At 44.3% G+C, this 21,828-nt stretch overlaps 1 protein-coding gene across 15 annotated transcripts in view; it reads right to left on the minus strand.

The window, feature by feature from the left end:
• LOC112266940 (pleckstrin homology-like domain family B member 1) overlaps positions 1-21,828 on the minus strand; it is a 102,668-nt gene that overhangs the window by 7,262 nt on the left and 73,578 nt on the right. For 8 of the 15 annotated variants that reach the window (XM_042297276.1, XM_042297281.1, XM_024444883.2 and 5 more), the window contains 12 exons: positions 15,426-15,737; positions 14,269-14,415; positions 13,874-14,011; positions 13,276-13,335; positions 11,100-11,228; positions 8,536-8,691; positions 8,132-8,242; positions 7,498-7,587; positions 6,369-6,494; positions 3,865-4,023; positions 3,291-3,437; positions 2,164-2,280 (listed from right to left, as the gene is read on the minus strand). In XM_042297276.1, the coding sequence (XP_042153210.1) occupies positions 2,164-2,280; positions 3,291-3,437; positions 3,865-4,023; positions 6,369-6,494; positions 7,498-7,587; positions 8,132-8,242; positions 8,536-8,691; positions 11,100-11,228; positions 13,276-13,335; positions 13,874-14,011; positions 14,269-14,415; positions 15,426-15,737 (1,692 nt within the window). The remainder of the gene's footprint in view (positions 1-2,163; positions 2,281-3,290; positions 3,438-3,864; positions 4,024-6,368; positions 6,495-7,497; positions 7,588-8,131; positions 8,243-8,535; positions 8,692-11,099; positions 11,229-13,275; positions 13,336-13,873; positions 14,012-14,268; positions 14,416-15,425; positions 15,738-21,828) is intronic. The other 7 variants (XM_042297277.1, XM_042297283.1, XM_042297282.1 and 4 more) reach the window with 7 other exon arrangements.

Consider the following 21,828-nt stretch of genomic DNA (forward strand, 5'->3'; position numbering starts at 1 on the left):
GACAACAGCTACAGATAAACATCAAGCTCTCGTTCTTGTGAGCAATATAATCTAATATTATCAAATGTAATCTGATACTATCATGTAACACATGCCTACCGTTGTTTACCAGTATGTAACCATATGCTAGGTCTAATCAATCACCAGGTGACCGGAGCAGGATACATACACGATATACACAAAAGTATCTGGACACCCCTTCAAATTAGTGGATTCGGCTATTTCGAGCACACCGCCATGCAATCTCCATAGACAAACATTGGCAGTAGATTGGCCAGTGACTTTCAACGTGGCACCGTCATAAGATGCCATCTTTCCAACAAGTCAGTTTGTCAAATTTCTGACCTGCTAGAGGTGCCCCGGTCAACTGTAAGAGCCATTATTGTGAAGTGGAAACTTCTTGGGGCAACAACGGTTCAGCCACGAAGTGGTTGGACACACAAGCTCACAGAACGGAACCGCCGAGTGCTGAAGCGCGTAAAAACATCTGTCCTCGGTTGCAACACTCACTACTGAGTTCCAAATTGCCTCTGGAAGCAACGTCAGCACAAGAACTGTTCGTCGGGAGCTTCATGAAATGGGTTTCCATGGCCGAGCAGCCGCACACAAGCCTAACATTACCATGTGCAATGCCAAGCGTCAGCTGGAGTGGTGTAATGTGTGCCGCCATTGGACTCTGCAGCAGTGGAAACGCATTCTCTGGAGTGATGAATCACGCTTTAGCATCTGGCAGTCCGACAGACAAAATACGGGCGGATGCCAGGAGAATGCTACCTGCCTGAATGCATAGTGCCAACTGTAAAGTTTGGTGGATGAGGAATAATGGTCTGGGGCTGTTTTCATGGTTCAGGCTATACCCCTTTTAAAAAAGGCATAGCGCTACAGCATACAATGACATTCTAGAAGATTCTGTGCTTCCAACATTGTTGGGGAAGGCCCTTTCCTGTTTCAGCATGACAATGCCCCTGTGCACAAAGCGAGGTCCATACAGAAATGGTTTGTCGGGCCTCCCGGGTTGCAGTAGTTAAGGGCGCTGTACTGCAGCGCCAACTATGCCACCAGAGACTCTGGGTTCGCGCCCAGGCTCTGACGCAACCGGCCGCGACCGGGAGGTCTGTGGGGCGACGCATAATTGGCCCAGAGTCGTCCGGGTTAGGGAGGGCTTGGCCGGTAGGGATATCCTTGACTCATCCCGCACCAGCGACTCCTGTTGCGGGCCGGGCGCAGTGCGCGCTAACCAAGGTTGCCAGGTGCACGGTGTTTCCTCCGACACATTGGTGCGGCTGGTTTCAGAGTTGGATGCGCGCTGTGTTAAGAAGCAGTACGGCTTGGTTGGGTTGTGTATCGGAGGACGCATGACTTTCAACCTTCGTCTCTCCCGAGCCCGTACGGGAGTTGTAGCGATGAGACAAGATAGTAGCTACTAAACAATTGGATACCACGAAATTGGGGAGAAAAAGGGGTAAAATTCACACACAGAAAAAACACACAAAAAGGAAAAAAAAAAAATGGTTTGTCGAGATCGGTGTGGAAGAACTTGACTGGCATGCACAGAACCCTGACCTCAACCCCAATCGAACACCTTTGGGATTAATTGGAACTCTGAAAGCAAGCCAGGCCTAACCGCCCAACATCAGTGCCCGACCGCACTGATGCTTTTGTGGATGATTGGCAGATAGTCCCCGCAGCAAAGTTCCAACATCTAGTGAAAATCCTTCCCAGAAGAATGGAGGCTGTTATAGCAGCAAAGGGGACCAACTCCATATTAATGGCCATGATTTTGGAATGAGATGTTCAACTGGCAGGTGTCCACATGCAGTGTACCTTCAAATTGATTGTGCACAAGGGCCCTATGTGCTTGTGGCCTTTCTCATGGAAACTGAACTATTATGATGAAGCTAGCTAAATCACAAGATTACAGCAAATGGCTGCCTCAGAAGAGTACTACACAATCCAGCCACGAACTTGACCACCCTCCACCACCAGTACCTTCTATTTTCATTTGGTTGTATGCATTTTAGGCCTGAGTAGGCTGCAATTCAGATTTAGCAGCAAATATGTACTATTCAAATGAACCTTAAATAATAATAGTTGATTACTACATAATCACTGAAGACCCTACTAGCCAACCAGTAGTGATGGAGCGGAGGTGATGAGGTTTACCTTGGAGGTCGTGTTGCGTCCCAGTGTAGTGGCTAAGTACTGCAGATGGGATCCGGAGCCTGCTTTGGGTTGATGTACCGTCTGTCCAGCATCACTGTCCAGCTTGGAACGGAACACCTGGGAGGAGGAGTGAAGACGGACCAGGATCAGCTATCAAAACGCCGTAGACTAATTTTTTGCGGTTACCGCACACATAGTAAAACATGTATTACATTAAATGGAATGAGGAATATAAACTGTGGTGCTTATTCCAAACTTGTCTGGTGGGAGATGCTGTGAGAAGTAGAGAGTAAGAGTACAAATACAAAACAATTAGGTTTCTTTAGCGTTTCAAAAAAAGGCACATTTATTGACATTTCAATTCAACCAACATATTGATTGACATCTTTGAAATGCTAAAGCAACCTACTTTTGATGAGTGAACTTTAATTGCTACTACTACTACTACTATCATCAGACACAGCCAGAGACAGTGATTATTACGTCAGCACCAGCAGCATCCCTTTTATTGGTGGTCCTTTGATTCCTCCCACAGGTTTAATGACAGAGTCAGTGTCAAAGTGCTTTACTGGCAGATGTCGGTGTGTAACCACAACCTTCAGGTGGTTTGTCCCACAACCTCAGTTGGCCATACAGTATGAGGTCTTATGGCTTTTCATTGTGCCAGTAAATCATCAGAGATTGATTGTAGTCTAGGCTATACCCAGGTTAGGGTCAATTTAGTTCTTGGAATTGACCTCAACCCTTTGGCTGTGCTTGTGTGTACTGTAGTATAACCTGGTAGTAAATTTAATACAATGCACATAATACAGGATCATTTTTGAAGATTCAACCCGGTTGAACATTTTATATTCCAGTGCAATGTAATGACATCCATGAGTGGTACTACTGCTTGATTGAATACTGACAAAACATACTAACAGATTACCGTAAAGCATGTGGAAGGTGCTCAAAGAATTCACAACGCATGAGTGACATGCAAGACCAGACAGACCATCATTGATATATTAAATCAATCAACAAAGCACAATGCACTTGGAAAAGCCATTTTCATGGGAAGACAGAACAGAAACAATGGAAGAGGGGAGGAAGAGAAAGGAGGAGACGGCAGCGCCTCTGAGAATTACCTGCATAGGCCTGCGAGTGGAGAGAGGTTTAGCTGGGAGAGGGGGAGGGGGGCAGAGCTGGCTGCTCTCCACAGCAGCCATCACCTCCTGGTACCACTGCTCTAAATCGAGAGTGGGGATTTGAGGCCTACTGCACTCAGGCTGATACTGGAGGGCCGCAGTTAAGAGTCCACAGAGGCAGCAGAGAGGCAAAAAACAGAGTGGACAGAGCAAGGGAGTGGAGGAGGAAGAGAATTAAGAAAATAAAGCATTAATGAGCAAATAAGAGGATCTGTTAAAGTGATAGAAATATAAATCTTTTTCTAAATGTTATGTTTTTTTGTGTGTGTCAATGTTCATCTTCTTGAAATATCAGCAAATGCTAACATAAAAGTGTCTCAATGGGGAAACACTGGTTGAAATGACGTCAATAGAACCAGTTTACAACCAATTACAAACATGATTGAAAACTGGTTGTAATGATGTCATTCCAACCAGCTTTGGCCACTGGGGTAGAGGGGGCATTCAGGGCATCTTCAAACAAGAGGTGGAGGAGAGGTGGGTGAGAAGAAACAGAGCGAGAGACCAGACACACCTCAACAGAGAGAGAGGGGGAGGAGCCGTGACGAAAGGAGAGGCAGGAGAAGGCGGGGTCTCCAGCTCCTGACTGGAGGGGCCGGAGAGGAGAGGTAGGGGAGGACTCGACCTTCGGCATCCCAAAGAACTGAGTTAACTGGCCCACAGTCACGTACTCCTTTCATTCAGGGAGCCACAGATAGTAAGGCAGACAGGAGGTCAAAGGGCAAAGAAGGAAAGAGGGAAACAACGGCAGAGGACACGTCAACAGGGAAAAAAACAGCAGCAACAAGGACAGCATGTGAAATAAATGGCAGTAAACCTGACTCACACATGGATAGTCTTTCTATAATATCAACCCATCGTACCATCCAGACCTGGCTCAAATACATATGTCAAATACTTGAGCTGTGCTTGATTCAGTTTGCCTGGTACAATGGAATCAATGAAAAAGCTCCAAAAGTGCAAGCCCCAAGCTAAATCAAGCAAGTACTTGAATGCATATGACATCCAGTGCATTCGGAAAGTGTTCAGACCACTTCCCTTTTTCCACATTTTATTACGTTACAGCCTTATTCTAAAATTGATGACAAAGCGAAAACAGGTTTTTTGACATTTTTGGGAGACTAGTCAGGATCGAGGGAAATATGAACGGATCAAAGTACAGAGAGATCCTTGATGAAAACCTGCTCCAGAGCTCTCAGGACCTCAGACTGGGGAAAAGGTTCATCTTCCAACAGGACAACAACCCTAAGCACACAGCCAAGAAGATGTAGGACTGGCTTCGGGACAAGTCTCTAAATATCCTTGAGTGGCCCAGCCAGAGCCCGGACGAACCCGATCTAACATCAAAAAGCTGTGCAGCGATGCTCCCCATCCAACCTGACAGAGCTTGAGAGGATCTTCAGAGAAGAATGGGAGAAACTCCCCAAATACAGGTGTGCCAAGCTTGTAGAGTCATACCCAAGAAGACTCAAGGCTATACTCGCTGGCAAAGGTACTTCAACAAAGTACTGAGTAAAGGGTCTGAATACTTATGTAAATGTTATTTATTTTACATTTTTAATACATTTAAAAAAATATATATATTCTAAAAAACCTGTTTTTGCTATGTCATTATGGGGTATTGTGTGTACATTGATAAGGGAAAACAACTATTTCATCCATTTTAGAATAAGGTTGTAACGTAACAAAATGTGGAAAAAGTCAAGGAGTCTGAATAATTTCCGAATGCAATGTATGTAGTTGATCCAGGTCTGGTAACATTATCCTCATTCAGTAATGCAGAAGAGCTGATTATATCAAGGACAGGGCCATTTAGCAGAAAGCCAATACACTACAGTAAGCTACCTAGAAGCGGACAGCTAGAGAGAGGAGCAACAGGTGAAAGAATGAAAAGATGGAGTGAGAGAAAGAGATAAACAGAAACTGAGGGCAAGTGATAAGGAGAGAAAGAGAGAGGCATAGTGAGAGAGAGAGAGGGCAATGGTACCTCGCAGGGTACAGCTGCATCTAGGGTGAGCGAGAGGCCGTGCTGAGCAGAGGTGGTGAGTTGGGTGTCATGGCAATCACTCCCAAACATCTCATAGACATCAGAGAGCTTCATGTACTCCTGAGAGCCAACGCAAAGCAACGCAAACCAAACAGGACAAGAGGCCATGAGCTCACTCCATGACACGTCCTTTTCATAATATGCATACTCATATACACACGGATGTGCACCCATATCAAAAATGTGCTCGTGCAGATACACACTTTACAACCTTCCGGGACAAGCTGCTGTTTTATCGTGTTTTTAAAACAAACACATAAGCTTGTGTGAAAAGCACAAATGGAAAAAAACAAAGAACACAGCATTTCTCTACCCTATATTTTCCCAAGGCTCACAGAGAGCTGGAGAAGTGAAAACACGTGGTGAAAGAATACAATAACAGACATGTCAACAAGGTCTACCCATCTTCAAAGGATAGCAAAATGCTAATAGAGAGAAAGAAGTGCACTACACAAACCAAACAGAGTAGTACACTTCAATGAGAGAAAGCACTGTGCATGTGAGCCTCTGGCTAAACCTTCACACAAACACAGCATCTTAACATCCCAGTTGTAGCAAGAGTTGTTTATGCTTTTTCCCCATTCTAAAAGTTGAAGAGATAACATCAATTAAAATGTCCATAGTTCATCCAACAGACCAAGTATTTCATAAAGACAAACAATGACGGCATTCAAATCAGTATTGTACTTCCAGCGCCTCACACCGAATGTGTTTTTACATATGGGGGGTGGGGTGCAATTTGCTGGGAGTGATTTGGGTGTAACAAGACATAACTCACAGACCTCTGAAAGGCCCACTCCTTAATGAAAAAACAACATTAAAAACACCAGCCCCGGAACTTAGTTTCCTATAAAGCTGTAAATATCAGAGAGTGGGCCTTTAAGTTTTAGACGAACAGACTGTGCATAGGGGGGTTACAGTGAGTGAGCTCAGGTGTCATGCAGGAACAGTTACACTGACAGTCTGGTTACCTCTGTCGGGCTGCCCCCTGGGTATAACTGAGAGGCGGCGCTTAAATAGGAAGCAGCGGGACGGCAGAGAGGATGCTGGGAGTGGGAGTCCTCTAACAGGTCAGTCTGGCTGATATGGAGCAATTCCTGTTTCAATAGGAAGTCAGGGACACTGGTTTCAGCTCCTGTTGCTGTAGTGTACAGTTACGGTGTGTGTCCTTCTAACGTACACTAGGTGTCAATACAGTACTGGGATAATAAGTGTCAATCACAAAAACATAGGTGTTATGTACAATGAGTGCCCCTGTAAGGGTTATACTCAGTTTAATAGGGCTAGTTTACAGTTGTCTAAAAGAGCCCATTATATCCAATTCAACAATGAAACTGATAGGCATCTCATGTAATGAACTTGCTCTAAATACATGAGAACGCAGGTTGATAGGTTATGTCCGAATGGGAGTTTAGCACGAGACTAATTGGTTCATGTTTTCAGAATAAACAACGCAGCCCAGGGATTCAGGCCAGATTTGTATCTCGCTGGCCTGAGTTGAGATATTATGTGCAATCCACCATCAAATTGCAGATGTTTCCAATCCCAAAAAATACATCAGTCGGATCTGAATTATCCGATCAAACCAGTTTGACAGATGTTATCAACTGTATCCGACCACAATGTAAAACAAGGTCATACTTCACAAGCCGACACTACATCGTGTTAAACACAGTAAATAAACGGTTACTCTGGCACACAAGCAGTAGAACAAGCACACACCAGACCAACACCTGAGGTAAAAAAGTCCCATCGACCAGTTAAACAACCTCAACTATGAAAACCATAACATTTCTCTTAATGGCACAGTCTGTCATTTTGTACTTCAAGTAATGTTGCACTCATGGGAAATAAATCATTGAGGACAACAGATGTATCATAGAAATCTAGTAGCCTACTATTTGCAAATGAAAATATCTAGGAGTGCATTTTCTCCCATTATTAATTTTTGTTGGTAGTCTTTGTTGGTCTTTCACAAATGAAGGAGTGTGGCTTTTAGACAAGTGATCAGAGTGGAGGTCCGTTCATCCGTCTGGGTCATGATAGATAACTGATATCTGTAGGAGTGACCTCTTAGTCGGTAAGATAAACACCCCTCACCTCTTTCATGGTGCTGGAACACTTAGGGAAAGACCTTCCTCCGGTAAGGCTGAGGTACCTCTTCTCTAAGGCCGATAGCCTCTCTTTCTCCTGGAACACAGAGACACCAGAAACACATGAGACTGTGACAAGACCAAAGGACAGCTTACCTCACCCATCACTATGCCCTGGTTACAGTATGCTCGTATTAAGACACAGCTTCTTGTACCTTTCAGTAATGTAAGTATGTAAGTATCTGACTCTGTCCTGATTATGGATTGCCATAGTTTCTTTACCAAATTAGAAAATGTGCCACTGCAGAGGACAAGCCGGGGACAAGGCAGCACATGTGCCGAGTAATGAAGTGAAATGACAACAAATGGGAAATCCGCCAACAAGCTCTTAATTAATTGACTTAATGTGGCTGGCATGGCACATTGCCCTGCATGTGGTAATGCCTTTGTGTGCGATTCTCACATTGTCAAACAAGACCAGAGAGCGATAATGATTCAAATTAGTTATTTTCAAAAGTGGTTTCATGGGAATCACCAGTCCAATGACAAAAAACGTAGTAATAACCAACAATGTCATTTCTGTATATGTGTAGATTGTAGAGTGGCTGCTGGAACAGATATGAACTGTATTGTAATGTTACCTTATGGAGAATCTGCAGGGTAAGGTTCCTGTCCTTAGCCAGCCTGTCACACTCCTGAGACGCCTGCTGTCCCAGCTGACTGGCCTGGCCTTCCAGAGCTGCCACCTTGTCCTGGAAGACATGTTTAGAGCGGTATTGCTGAATTAAAGGGGTACTCAACAAGATGACAAATATACACGACACCAAAAACAAAGCAGTAATCGTCTAGCATGTCTTTGTCAGGTATCCCCACCAACACCATTCTTGACGTGAATAATCATACTATTTACACTCAACCTGGAAAGGTATTTGGCCATCATCAGAAATTAGGAAGTTTCTCTGACAGACATTCATATTCACAGCTCCAGATATGATGAAGGGTTGCCAGAATAGATAGGAGCAGCCATTGTGGTCCAGTCCATTACCTTCCTCTTGGCCACGCTGGTGTGGTACTCGGCCCTCTCCTGCAGCAGCTGCTGACTGATGGTCTCCCTCTCCTCCTCCAGGCTGCTTTCTCTCTCCAGCTGCTGGAACTCCAGGTCCTCAAACTGTTTTGTCTCTGACTCCAGGGTCTCGCCCTCCTGTTGAACCCCACACAGAGCCCATCACAATGGGTTACAACCACACCAGGCCTCAGCCTCCTATACCGTTTTCACACTGCTGAGCCAAGCAAAGCCGAGCCAAGCTGTATTTGGCTGGCCTGGTAACATATTCATCCATTCGCCATAGATGCTAGAATTGTGCTAGAAAGCACAATGTGTGGAGAAAATACCCGAGCCAGCAGAGTCTGGTGTGGTTGGCACAATAGTGTGAAAAGGGTTCTAAAGTACCAACAACTACCAACCCCAAGAGACAGACAGACAGACAGACCCACAAGGTCACCACAGGGTCACCCCCTCCGCCCCCCTGGCTCTCTCCAATGACCATGCTCCTGAGCCGGGGCGGTCAAGGCCCAAGCCAAGCCAGCACAACCAGGGGCGGTAGGCCACAGAAAGAACGTGATTCAAAAGAGTACTGCGTTGTCATTTTAGACAGACTAAGCTGCATATGGAGGTTCTATCTAAGGATTGGTGGAGTTCTGTTTAGCACTATGACTACTTTGATAGACTTGAATATGATGTTGTTTGGGTTAACTTTACTATTAGACTCTTTATTGTGTCCTAGGTTTGTACTTCACTATGCCACCAATACAAAAGCACCATACCCTTGTGAAAATTATGTGGTATACACAGCTATCAATATTACAGGCATTCTGCTCATGTGAGTCTAACAAGTTGGAACATTTTATAGCCCAGTAGTTTGATTGATTGGTGACAAGCAGTCTTCTCTGCTGCACCAATACTAATCCCAAAAATGAGAAACCAAAAGGGCCACTATCTATATGTTACGAAAGGTAACTGTGCTTTTACTGTAGTAATACTTAAGTACTATCTTCTATACTGCATTTTATAGCTGATTTGAATGTGAGAACCCAACTGAATGTCTTGACAATTTAGATCAATAAACCCAAGAAACACACACATATTTGTGAGAGAGGGCCACTTATGCTTTGAAGGGGGAAAGACGAGGGCCTGCCCTTGTGGTCAGTTCATCGGAGCGTTACTGACGATAACGATTGAAGGCTCGGGGCGTCGGGAACACTTATGTCATCACTGACATCTCCAGACCCTCGTGTTTGGAGAGCAGGTCACTTAAGGGCCCCTGTCGTACCTCTGAAGGATGTCTTCAGCAAACTTGGGACGTGTTCATCAGTGCACGCAACGGAAAACATTTTTACATGCATTTTTGTCCATGTGCTCCCCCCATTTTTCCTCATGTCAAGTCACTCAGCCAATGTGTCATGCTACTCTACGTGGATAGGACAGCAAAGTGAATAGAGCTAACGTGCTAAATGTAATTGGCTGATAAATAGTTGCACCGCCTGACAAAATGCAAGATTCACTTTCTATGGACTGACTTTTCAGAGCTGACGATATGAAACATTATTCAGACACAAAACACACATTTCCATTCAGAGGAAAGATTTGAAAAGAGAGTAGGACAGGAAGTGGAGGTGGTAAGTGTCAACATTAATAGATTAGTAAGCAGTTATTAAGGGGTTATAAGCCATCACAAATCAAGAAGAGAGGGATGCTTCCAGTCTCAGAGACTGTATCAACCAGACAGACAAAACACACTCCTGTGTGAAACGCATGCAATGCACATATGACCCAGAAATCACCACAATGCAGCACCTCGCCCCGACGGCACCAGAAGCCATTTTGACACTCCTCCCGTTTGCTCAGAGGCAAAGCACATAGGTGTGGTGGAGAGAGGGGAAATTCCAGCAGCTTGTGGCATTAGCACGTAGGCAAGGGGCTAAAGGGGTAAAGGTCCCAGTAACTCTGAGGAGATATGCACCAGGTCTTATCATACCAAGATAGTGTAGCCTACTATGCAGCAATCACCGACTGGCATCTGGCATAATCATTAAGGGCAGATTTCCCGTACACAGATTAAGCTTAGCCCAGAGCTATAAAGCACTTTCAATGTAGAATCTCCATTGAGCATACTTTTTAGTCCAGGTCTAGGTTTAATCTGTGTCCAGGAAACCTACCCTAAATTGGTATGTCATCTTCTTGGATGTTAGGAATGTTTTACATTAGTTATCATAGAATTAGAATTCCAGTTCAGTATCTTTGACAGTTAAGTGCAGCATTCTATGCACTATATCCAGGAGCTCAGTAGACATACTTGTAAATCCATAAGTACACAACTTCTACTTCTCCTGAACATGTAATTCTCTTACGGGGTACTTTAATAATCTGGAGGTAAGTATACTCTAATAGCGATGTGGCGCTGCTGGAATTTCCCTTGATAAATGGTGGATAGGTGTAGCTCTGAGACAAGGGTGGAGGGAGTGGGTGGGGGCGTGGTACGCTTGCTCTCTCTGGTGGTGGGTCTCAGGGGTGGTTGAGCTGATGGTCTTGGTGGTGGATTGACGACTGACCCTTCTGAGCTGTTCCTGTAACTGCTCCCTCAGTGACTCGGGGCAGTTATGAAGCTGGTTCTTCAGCTCACTGTAACCCTCCTGGAGGCTCGCCAGGTCTCGGCGCTCTGCGTCAACATTTTCCCTCTCCTAGATAGAGAACACACCGTCCGGGGTGGGAGGGAGGAGATGAAGTGGGGAACAACAGAGAGAAAGCAAAAAATGCACACCTGCTCAAATCCACGCCATGCAAAAAGCTTCCGATGTTAGAGGTCACAACAGTGGATAAGCCAAAAGTGACATGGGGCATCTATGGAGTTTATAATACTGTGAAATCAATCCCTCAGTGACTACCTTTAAAAGTGCTGGACTGCAGGGCCGTGTTCATTAGGGCACAACGCTGAAAACCTTTTAAAATGTTTTGCAATAGAAAGCAAAAATGTCCTCCTTGTTTAAGTCAGTTTTCCCCACCATTCGGTGCCTAATAAAACATGTCCCATGCCTCAAACAGGTCTGAACAGACTTCTTGTTCACAGACATTTCTAAGTTGCAGGGTTCGATGCTCATGAAAACACTGGTCTGCGATTGAAAAGGAGATGTTGCTATTTCATCAAACATGAAATGGGAAGTGTATTTGTTTTGGCTCAGCTGTTTTTTCACGTCAGATTGCTCTATTTTGGGTGGTGACTTTTTTCTGAAGAGATTTTCATGTGGCTTTAAAATGATGATGATTATTGTTATTATTAGCCCATCCAGATTCTCATGTGACTTTGGTATGAATACTTTAGGCCAGTCCAGTTAGTTTTGAACAGGTTTAGAACTGGATGTAGGCATTGCCTGAATGGTCTTTGTTGTTATTGCATTTGAGTGCAGGCGGTGTCAGCATGGGTAACTCTAGTGCTCTACACCACTGCCCTACTGACACCCAGGCTGTGATATCAAAACCCCTGGAGGGAATAGAAGCTCGCAATAGGCTTCCCGCGTCGGCTCTCCTCGCCTACTTCGAAACGCAATGGATGGTCAAAATGGAAAAACCTTGGATATCTTCCTCCAACATGTTTTGAGAAGAAGAGAGGATGTGTGGAATAAGGAGAGACAGAGTTTGGGTCTGATTGTAGTGAAAGCGCCTTGTAAACTACCTCGAGAGGGCCACCACTGTATAGCCAGTAGACTAGACCATGCAGGAGAGAGAGGGAAACGTTCTGCAGAATCTTTTTTTATCATTACTGCATTCTCTAAAGTCACTGGGTGGGAGAGGGGTGTGGGTGATGCTTTGGGGTTGGAGTGGCACTCCTTTTCTCCAATCTGCCTAACTGTCACCCTGCTCTGGCTCCTCCTCTGTCTGTGACCAATGGCAATAAAAGAGAAGAGAGAAGAGACAATACAATACAGGTCGTTTTCCTAGTTGAAGCTTTTGTTTTAATTTGTAGCTGAGACAGAACCGTGAGACCCTGACGGTCTAACTTGGACACAGGAAGCAGGACACTCTCCGAAATGGTCAGTAATATACAAATCACAAGATTTAAAAGAACCTTAAGGAAAGCCAAGAAAATCCCCCATTTCAGGTTGTCAGTTTAAGTGTGTCTACATAAAGCCTATAAGAGTGGAGTGACATGACTAGCTGAAACAACAGAGTTGTGTAAAGCCTTCAAATAGAGACCCTCTGTAATGTTGTAAACTATGTGGTGGACAGATATACTTTTAGTAGCCAGCCACTCATACCCACTAGCATCCAGTCCCAGCTTCAGCCAAGTAGAAACCCAAAGGACCGATTCATACCTATGTCCCAAATGGCACCCTATTCCCTACAGAGCCCTATGAGTCCTGGTCAAAAGTAGTGCACTATATAGGGAATAGGGTGCCATTTGAGAGACATTTAAGACAAGTGCTAATAACCTACATGGATTTCAGGCTGACAGTGGGGGAGGAGAGAAGGTTGCTGAGTGAAGCAGTGAGAGGATTAGAAGTTAATGGAGGCTGGTTAGTGGAGCTGCAGAAGAAGAAGAAAAGCCCTGGCGAGAGAGAAACCACCAAGGGAAAATAAAGGAAAAAAAGACAGAAAAAACACCCATACTTAAGTCTAAGCACCATCATCCACAGCTCTTCTAAGGTAAAACATCAATGCATATAACAGGTGAAAGGTTGGAGCATTCCTCGCCGGGGGGGAGGGGTTGAAGAGCGAGTGCTATGGCTGTACCTTGGGATGGCAAAACCAACTAGATACGGTCTTGGGAGGCCATCCAGGATTTGGCAATGCCTTTAAGGTATGACAAGAGACCAGAAAGGCTGTTCAGTCCCTTTGAGGCTTAGAAGATGTATATTCAGTGATGTGAAACGTTCGGAACGCTGCAGATAGAAATATCACGAACAGAAGAACTGTCATGAATCCCTTTTCTATCCGTCAGAAGATCGTATATCTGTTCTACAGGATACATTTCTACGTGAATGTTCTGTAACGTTCCATCCTCCTGAACAGGCCCTATAACAGACAGTCCAGCGCAGGGAAAAGCGGGTTGGGTTGTGTCTGTTGTGTTTAAACACAATGTTGAGATCAATGAAGATCTCACCTCCCTGTCTGCATACCCACCGTCTTTCCAATAAGGACTGTCTCAGAGTGCAAAAACAGCTCACTAACAAAAGCACTTTTTCTATTGGTTTTCTCCATTAAAATACAACACCGTAACATTGGAATGAGAAGTTTATAAGTTGAGCAAGAACTAATCTGCAGGTGGTAAGACTGCTTAATGTGTACAGGACAGTATGCTTGGTGTGTGTGTTTTCCCCCAGGGTCCGACCTTGTCTTTCTCCCTCTGGATGGCATTCTCCAGCTCGTTGAGCTTGTGTTGCAGCTGTCCGATGATCTCCGTCTCTGCCTCTACCTGGTCCAGTTCTGCCTGCCTCTCCCCCTGCAGCAGGGCCCGCTCCATCTCTGCCTGGGAACGGGACACACCCGTCACACATGAGCCCCCCTGCTCCAATCACATAGCTTCCCCACAGACAGCAGACCAATCACAGCCTAGCGGTGCGTGTGACATTCTATCACTTTCTGCTTGTTTGTGTCACTAAACATGCATGAAGCACACACACACACACACACACACACAACAGTTTAATTTTATCTTCCCCACATATCATTCCTTATATTAGAAGTAGCCTACTATCTGGAAATTGAACTGATGGACTTTCTTACCTCCTGCTTGGACTCCTGTAGCTGTTGCTCCAGCTCTGTTATTCGTGATTTGAGCTCGTCGACTCGGGCCAGCACTCTGACCCTCTCGTCCTCCAGGTAACCCAGCTCTGTCCGCTCCACGCTGCCAGAAACAGACTGCTCCTCATGCTGAAGGGGGAGAGAGACAGAAGAGGCAGGCACATTGTTGCATGTAAGTGCAAAGAGCATGGCCCATGTGCAGTAGTTAACTGTTTCAGACTATGTTGCATGCACACACACACACTGATCCACACATTAGGGAGGGACTATACACATCACATGTCTCCATGTAAAACACTGTTGCTTGGCAAACAAATGTCATTATCTTCATGCTGTGTCATTTTGACCATCAATCGTTTCAGAATTCTTGGTCAGGCCATGTCTAGGTCAGGCCATGTCTAGGTCAGGCCATGTCTAGGTCAGGCCATGTCTAGGTCAGGCCATGTCTAGGTCAGGCCATGTCTAGGTCAGGCCATGTCTAGGTCAGGCCATGTCTAGGCCAGGCCATGTCTAGGCCAGGCCATGTCTAGGCCAGGCCATGTCTAGGCCAGGCCATGTCTAACAATTTCCACTTTCAATGCATGCAGTAAGTGCTTTCATGCTGTTATATCAACGGCATGCATGTAGTTCCCATAGTAAGTACTAGTATGTCATGCCTGTAGTTCCCATAGTAAGTACTAGTATGTCATGTCTGTAGTTCCCATAGTAAGTACTAGTATGTCATGCCTGTAGTTCCCATAGTAAGTACTAGTATGTCATGCCTGTAGTTCTCATAGTAAGTACTAGTATGTCATGCCTGTAGTTCCCATAGTAAGTACTAGTATGTCATGCCTGTAGTTCCCATAGTAAGTACTAGTATGTCATGCCTGTAGTTCCCATAGTAAGTACTAGTATGTCATGCCTGTAGTTCCCATAGTAAGTACTAGTATGTCATGCCTGTAGTTCCCATAGTAAGTACTAGTATGTCATGCCTGTAGTTCCCATAGTAAGTACTAGTATGTCATGCCTGTAGTTCCCATAGTAAGTACTAGTATGTCATGCCTGTAGTTCCCATAGTAAGTACTAGTATGTCATGCCTGTAGTTCTCATAGTAAGTAGTAGAAATGATGAAAGTGATAATAGACGGCCCTACGTCTGACCTGGTATCGGTCTCCATTGTGGAGGGCCTGTGGAGGAAGTGGCGTCCTCACCTCCTGATGGGTGCTCTCTGTACTGCTGCACTCCTCCTTGAGGTTCTCCTCGTCGCTCTCCCTCTGCTGTCTCTGGGCCATGCTACGATGCAGCGAGCCGGCCCCCACCAAGCTGTCCATAGAGGGTCTCCTGGCCGCCCCCTCCCCCGGTCCCAGGCTCCCAGGGAAGCCCATCCTCTCCTCTGCCTCGCCCCCAAAGGGCCCGTCGCCCTTGTTGTACTCGGCGCACAGGTTCAGGATGGTCTCTAGCCTCTGCCTCTCCTGTGGACAGACAGAAGCAGAGGAACTGATTACATCCAGCCTCTGCTGCAAAGGGAAATATGTCCTCCTCCTCGCCCCAAATCTCATTTCCTGTGTGTGTGGCTGCCACTGATGCCAATCTGGAAATGAGCAATTCAGAGGTGGGTGGAGATTAAAAGGACCCTTCCCCAGAACCCACCTTCCCCCCCAGTGATGGCATCTTTCCTGTGTGGAGGAACCAGGTCTTATCAGGGACAGATCTAGCTCCAGCCATGGTTAGGCCAGACCAAGCCTGTCTAATATGAAGTACAGAGCACACTCCTACCAAACATAACAAAACTCCATTAACCGACATGTCTGTGGATGCTGGTGTGTTCATAGTTAATGTGTCATTGTCTATAGCTGACGCCAAGAGCCAGGTCACGTGGTCAGGGAAAACCCTAAATTGAAGGCAATGGAAGTTAGCAGTTTAACAGTAGGTACTATCCTACGACCATGTCTTGATCCCAATGAGCAGACATATAGGCTGCCCGTTAGAGGTCGACCGATTAGTCGGAATGGCCGATTAATTAGGGCCGATTTCAAGTTTTCATAAGAATCGAAAATCGGTATTTTTGGACACCGATTTGGCATATATATATTTTTTTTACACTTTTATTTAAATAGGCAAGTCATTCTTATTTTCAATGACGGCCTAGGAACAGTGGGTTAACTGCCTTGTTCAGGGGCAGAACGACAGATTTTTACCTAGTCAGCTTGGGGATTCAATCTTGCAACCTTATAGTTAACTAGTCCAACGCTCTGACAACCTGCCTCTCATTGCACTCCACGAGGAGCCTGCCTGTACGCGAATGCAGTAAGAAGCCAAGGTAAGTTGCTAGCTAGCATTAAACTTATCTTATAAAAAACAATCAATCATAATCACTAGTTAACTACACATGGTTGATGATATTACTAGTTTATCTAGCGTGTTCTGCGTTGCATATAATCGATGCGGTGCGCATTTGCGAAAAAGGACTGTTGTTGCTCCAACGTGTACCTAACCATAAACATCAATGCCTTTCTTAAAATCAATACACAAGTATATATTTTTTAAACCTGCATATTTAGTTAATATTGCCTGCTAATATGAATTTCTTTGTGTCACTTCTCTTGCAACAGAGTCGGGGTATATGCAGCAGTTTGGGCCGCCTGGCTCGTTGCGAACTTTCTGAAGACTATTTTTTCCTAACAAAGACAGCCAACTTCGCCAAACGGGGGATGAGTTAACAAAAGCGCATTTGCAAAAAAAGCACAATCGTTGCACGACTGTACCTAACCATAAACATCAATGCCTTTCTTAAAATCCATACACAGAAGTATATATTTTTAAACCTGCATATTTAGCTAAAAGAAATCCAGGTTAGCAGGCAATATTAACCAGGTGAAATTGTGTCACTTCTCTTGTGTTCATTGAACGCAGAGTCAGGGTATATACAACGGTTTGGGCCACCTGGCTCGTTGCGAACTAATTTGCAAGGATTTTAGGTAATTATGACATAACATTGAAGGTTGTGCAATGTAACAGGAATATTTAGACTTATGAATGCCACCCATTACATAAAATACGGAATAGTTCCGTATTTCACTGAAATAATAAATGTTTTGTTTTCGAGATGATACTTTCTGGATTCGACCATATTAATGAACTAAGGCTCGTATTTCTGTGTGTTATTATGTTATAATTAAGTGTATGATTTGATAGAGCAGTCTGACTGAGCGATGGTAGGCACCAGCAGGCTTGCATGCATTCATTCAAATAGCATGCTTTCATGCTTCAAGCATTGCGCTGTTTATGACTTCAAGCCTATCAACCACCGAGATTAGGCTGGTGTAACCGATGTGATATGGCTAGCTAGTTAGCAGGGTGTGCGCTAATAGCGTTTCAAACGTCACTCGCTCTGAGACTTGGAGTAGTTGTTCCCCTTGCGCTGCATGGGTCAAAGGTATTGTGCCAGCAGCATACCACTGCTGGCTTGCTTCTGAAGCTAAGCAGGGTTGGTCCTGGTCAGTTCCTGGATGAGAGACCAGATGCTGCTGGAAGTGGTGTTGGAGGGCCAGTAGGAGGCACTCTTTCCTCTGGTCTAAAAAAAAAATATCCCAATGCCCCAGGACAGTGATTGGGGACACTGCCCTGTGTAGGGTGCCGTCTTTCTGACGTTAAATGGGTGTCCTGACTCTCTAAGGTCATTAAAGATCCCATGGCACTTATTGTAAGAGTAGGGGTGTTAACCCTGGTGTCCTGGCTAAATTCCCAATCTGGCCCTCAAACAATCACGGTCACCTAATAATCCCCAGTTTACAATTGGCTCATTCATCCCCTGTAACTATTCCCCAGGTCGTTGCTGCAAATGAGAACGTGTTCTCAGTCAACTTACCTGGTAAAATAACGGAATAATAAAAAATGTGTAACGCTGCTTCGAGCTTGGCTGTTGTCGATGTGTTCCTGGTTTGAGCCCAGCGAGGAGAGGGACGGAAGCTATACTGTTACACTGGCAATACTAAAGTGCCTGTAAGAACATCCAATAGTCAAAGGTATATGAAATACAAATCGTATAGAGAGAAATAGTCCTATAATAACTACAACCTAAAACTTCTTACCTGGGAATATTGAAGACTCATGTTAAAAGGAACCACCAGCTTTCATATGTTCTGAGCAAGGAACTTAAACGTTAGCTTTCTTACATGGCACATATTGCACTTTTACTTTCTTCTCCAACACTTTGTTTTTGCATTATTTAAACCAAATTGAACGTGTTTCATTATTTATTTGAGGCTAAATTGATTTCATTGATGTATGATATTAAGTTAAAATAAGTGTTCATTCAGTATTGTTGTAATTGTCATTATTACAAATAAATACATGTAAAAAAATATTATTATTTAACAATTTTTTTAATTTTTAAAAATCTTTTTAAAAAATCGTCCGATTCATCTGTATCAGCTTTTTTTGGTCCTCCAATAATCGGTATCGGCGTTGAAAAATCATAATCGGTTGACCTCTATGCCCATGCACCCCTGAAACAACAGCTTGCCAATCTCCAGAGCTCCTTCTCAGGGGGTCTCACAAACACAGTGATTGTAGAAACAGGTGACATTCTAAGCTCTGTGCTGGCCCACCTCTGAGCAGTGATGGACTGCTGAATCACCAGGTGACATCTGAGGTGACCTCTAACCCCTAAAGGTCAACTGGCCCCTGCTGTTAACCCCGGGCTGCAGACGCAGCGTCTCTGGTCTGACAGAGACACTAGTAGCCTTTTCACTCTATTGTGTCGAAACCAACTGTACTGACTTGAACTTGGATTGTCTTTTTACATTATTCATTCCAACACAGTTAAGGGAACCGGGCCAGCTCAGTACAGTTCGGCTCGACTAAGCAGTGTGAAAGGGGTATTAGGCAATCAGTAGAATACAATGATCGGACAGAAAAACAGACAAATAATATTATAAAATGTAAATCACAAATGTTTTTGTTTTTTTCAGATGAGGTATGTTTTGCACTTTCAGACGAAGGAGACGTTTTGATCAACTTTGCGGTGCTGTTTTTATTTCCATGAGATCAACATTACTCAACCAAAACAAACTAGTTACACCTAACTAACTAGGAATACATGCAGTACATGACTAATGTTGTCAGGTGGTAGGGGGAGGCAGGCTCTAGACCTGTTTGATGTGCCCTCATTCCCTGTGATTTAGGTAAGTGGGGTCCTCTGATGGGGGTTCTACACACCAAACCCTACATTAGCTTAACCTGTAATCTGAGCCAGCCAGCTTTACTTAACAGAGGGTTAGAAGAACAAGCCCTGGGCTACAATATGTTCACTAGAGATATGAGGGGGAAGCACAACAACAGTGGAGCCTCCATTTGCAATGCACAACACCCACATCTCACTGGCTTTCTTCTGAAAATGCCACCGTGCCTTCCCTCTCTGAATTCAATGATTAGGGAATTAAGCCTAATAAATGCAGGCCTGACAACATCAACAGCTGACGCAAACATAGGAAATGTGGCGTCTCCTGTTCTTGCATTTTTTGTTTGCTAAGAATGTAGTCTACTAAGGGACAAAGTATACAGACAGCAGGCATTCCTGGGGTTTTAAAGTTTGAATGGCACAACAAATCCAGCAGCTTTTCTCCTTTTCTCTCATACCATGTAACAGGACCTGGCTGGTAGTGCAAGGCCCTGGGCTATAGCGAATCACAACTGGGTTCAAATAGCATTTGTTTTGGTTTTCAAATACTTTGAGCATTTGATCGACCCTGCCTGGAGTGCCATACCGGCAGGTTTGCACTTTTGGGACTATCCCATTGCCAGACAGTGCTGCTTAAATACTTGGAAGAAAATACTATTTGAACCCAGGTCTGCAGAGAAAGTATACTGTATGTTCTCTCTATTCCCACCACCTCACTTCGTGCATGTTTACTTTTTGCAGACTGTCTCTTTGATACTGTTAGAAGTTAAGCGACAGTCAACATAATCGCTGTGTCATTCCACCAGACTGAACATAGTAGGCCTACTGTCTGGCTAGGTTCAAAGAGCCTAGACAGATTTATGTTGCTGTAATAGCTTGGGGGCGGCGGGTATCCTAGTGGTTAGAGCATTGGACTAGTAACCGAAAGGTTCCTAGATCGAATCCCAGAGCTGACAAGGTAAAAATCTGTCGTTCTGCCCTTGAACCCACTGTTCCTAGGCCTTGATTGTAAATAAAGAATTTGTTCTTAACTGACTTGCCTAGCTAAATAAAAATAAATAAAAACCATGGTGTTTATCTGTACATAAATCAGCATGACAGTGTTGTAACCTGCACATTATGGGATATTCTGATCTTATGTTCAGTGACTGGTTGCCAGGACTTTGCTTTCTCCAGCAAATTGCTAGTACGTTTTTTGCAGGCAGAGCTAGTTCCTAAAAATAGCTTTAATGGTGGAGCACCCCGACTTCTAATGCACCGTTTCAGCACCTCACCTTCTAATGCAGTTTCAGCACCTCTACTCTTCTTTGAGCATAAAGTCCCCTCTTTTGTTTTGAGCCATTTCTATGCTTCACGTTATTAAGTTTTGTTTATGCGTCTTATAATTTCGGTTTTGTACATCAGCTGAAACAATATTTTTGGTTATGGAAAATACATCTAACAGCGGTTTAGATGGTACAATGATTATCTACACTATACTAGCTTATTTTGTCACAAATTGAAATTAGGCAAACAAACATTTTAGCAACCAGAAAACGGCAGAGCGATTTCTGCATAGTGCAACCTTAAAAAAATATAAATTCCCTCAGTTTATGAGCCTCAAACGGTCTCCGTAGATGTCATTAACTGGCTCCCCTGGGGTAAAGGCATGACTGAGGCAAGGTGTTACTAGAGATTTCCTAGAACCTTTAATGCACATGATACAAAGACCTGGTGGCATAGTCGGAACCCGTGGAGAGGAGGCGAGGGCGACTCAGTTGGCCCACACGGAGTATGGATCTCCAAGTTGGCCCACACGGAGTCTCACTCTGATCCTGCAGCTTCCGATCCCTGTAGGTCTAAGTTACTGACTGGTTCCAATCACAGTATACTGTAGCATATGGCTTCCAATCCACAGTCTATTAAACACATGGCTGTTTATGGTCTAGCTCCCACTAGTCTAGTGCATTGACACTATTATGTGACACACAGAATTCCAAGAGTTTCCTTGAGTTCCACAACCAGCATCCATACAACACTATGTAGGTCAAATATACACTGAACACAAATATAAATGCAACATGTAGAGTGCCGGTCCCCTGTTTCATGAGCTGAAATAAAAGATCCCAGAATTGTTCAAGACGCACTAATAGCGCATTAATACATTACTCTGTATATATTTTTTCAGTATATGTAGGCCACAGACCTAATACTAAACAAGGTCTGCAACGCTTTATATAGTATAAACAGTGAGAATAATCAGAAACGGGTTAAAAGCTACATAAATCTGAATAGAGACAACTGGTCAACCGATTTCAAAGATTCTGTTATAGATTTTGATTATTCAATTAGACTCCCTCATATCTAAGTTGTTTATTTAGTTGTATAAAGTTCACCATGTT

This window comes from Oncorhynchus tshawytscha, linkage group LG14, assembly GCF_018296145.1.
Source record: "Oncorhynchus tshawytscha isolate Ot180627B linkage group LG14, Otsh_v2.0, whole genome shotgun sequence".
Lineage (NCBI taxonomy): Eukaryota > Metazoa > Chordata > Actinopteri > Salmoniformes > Salmonidae > Oncorhynchus > Oncorhynchus tshawytscha.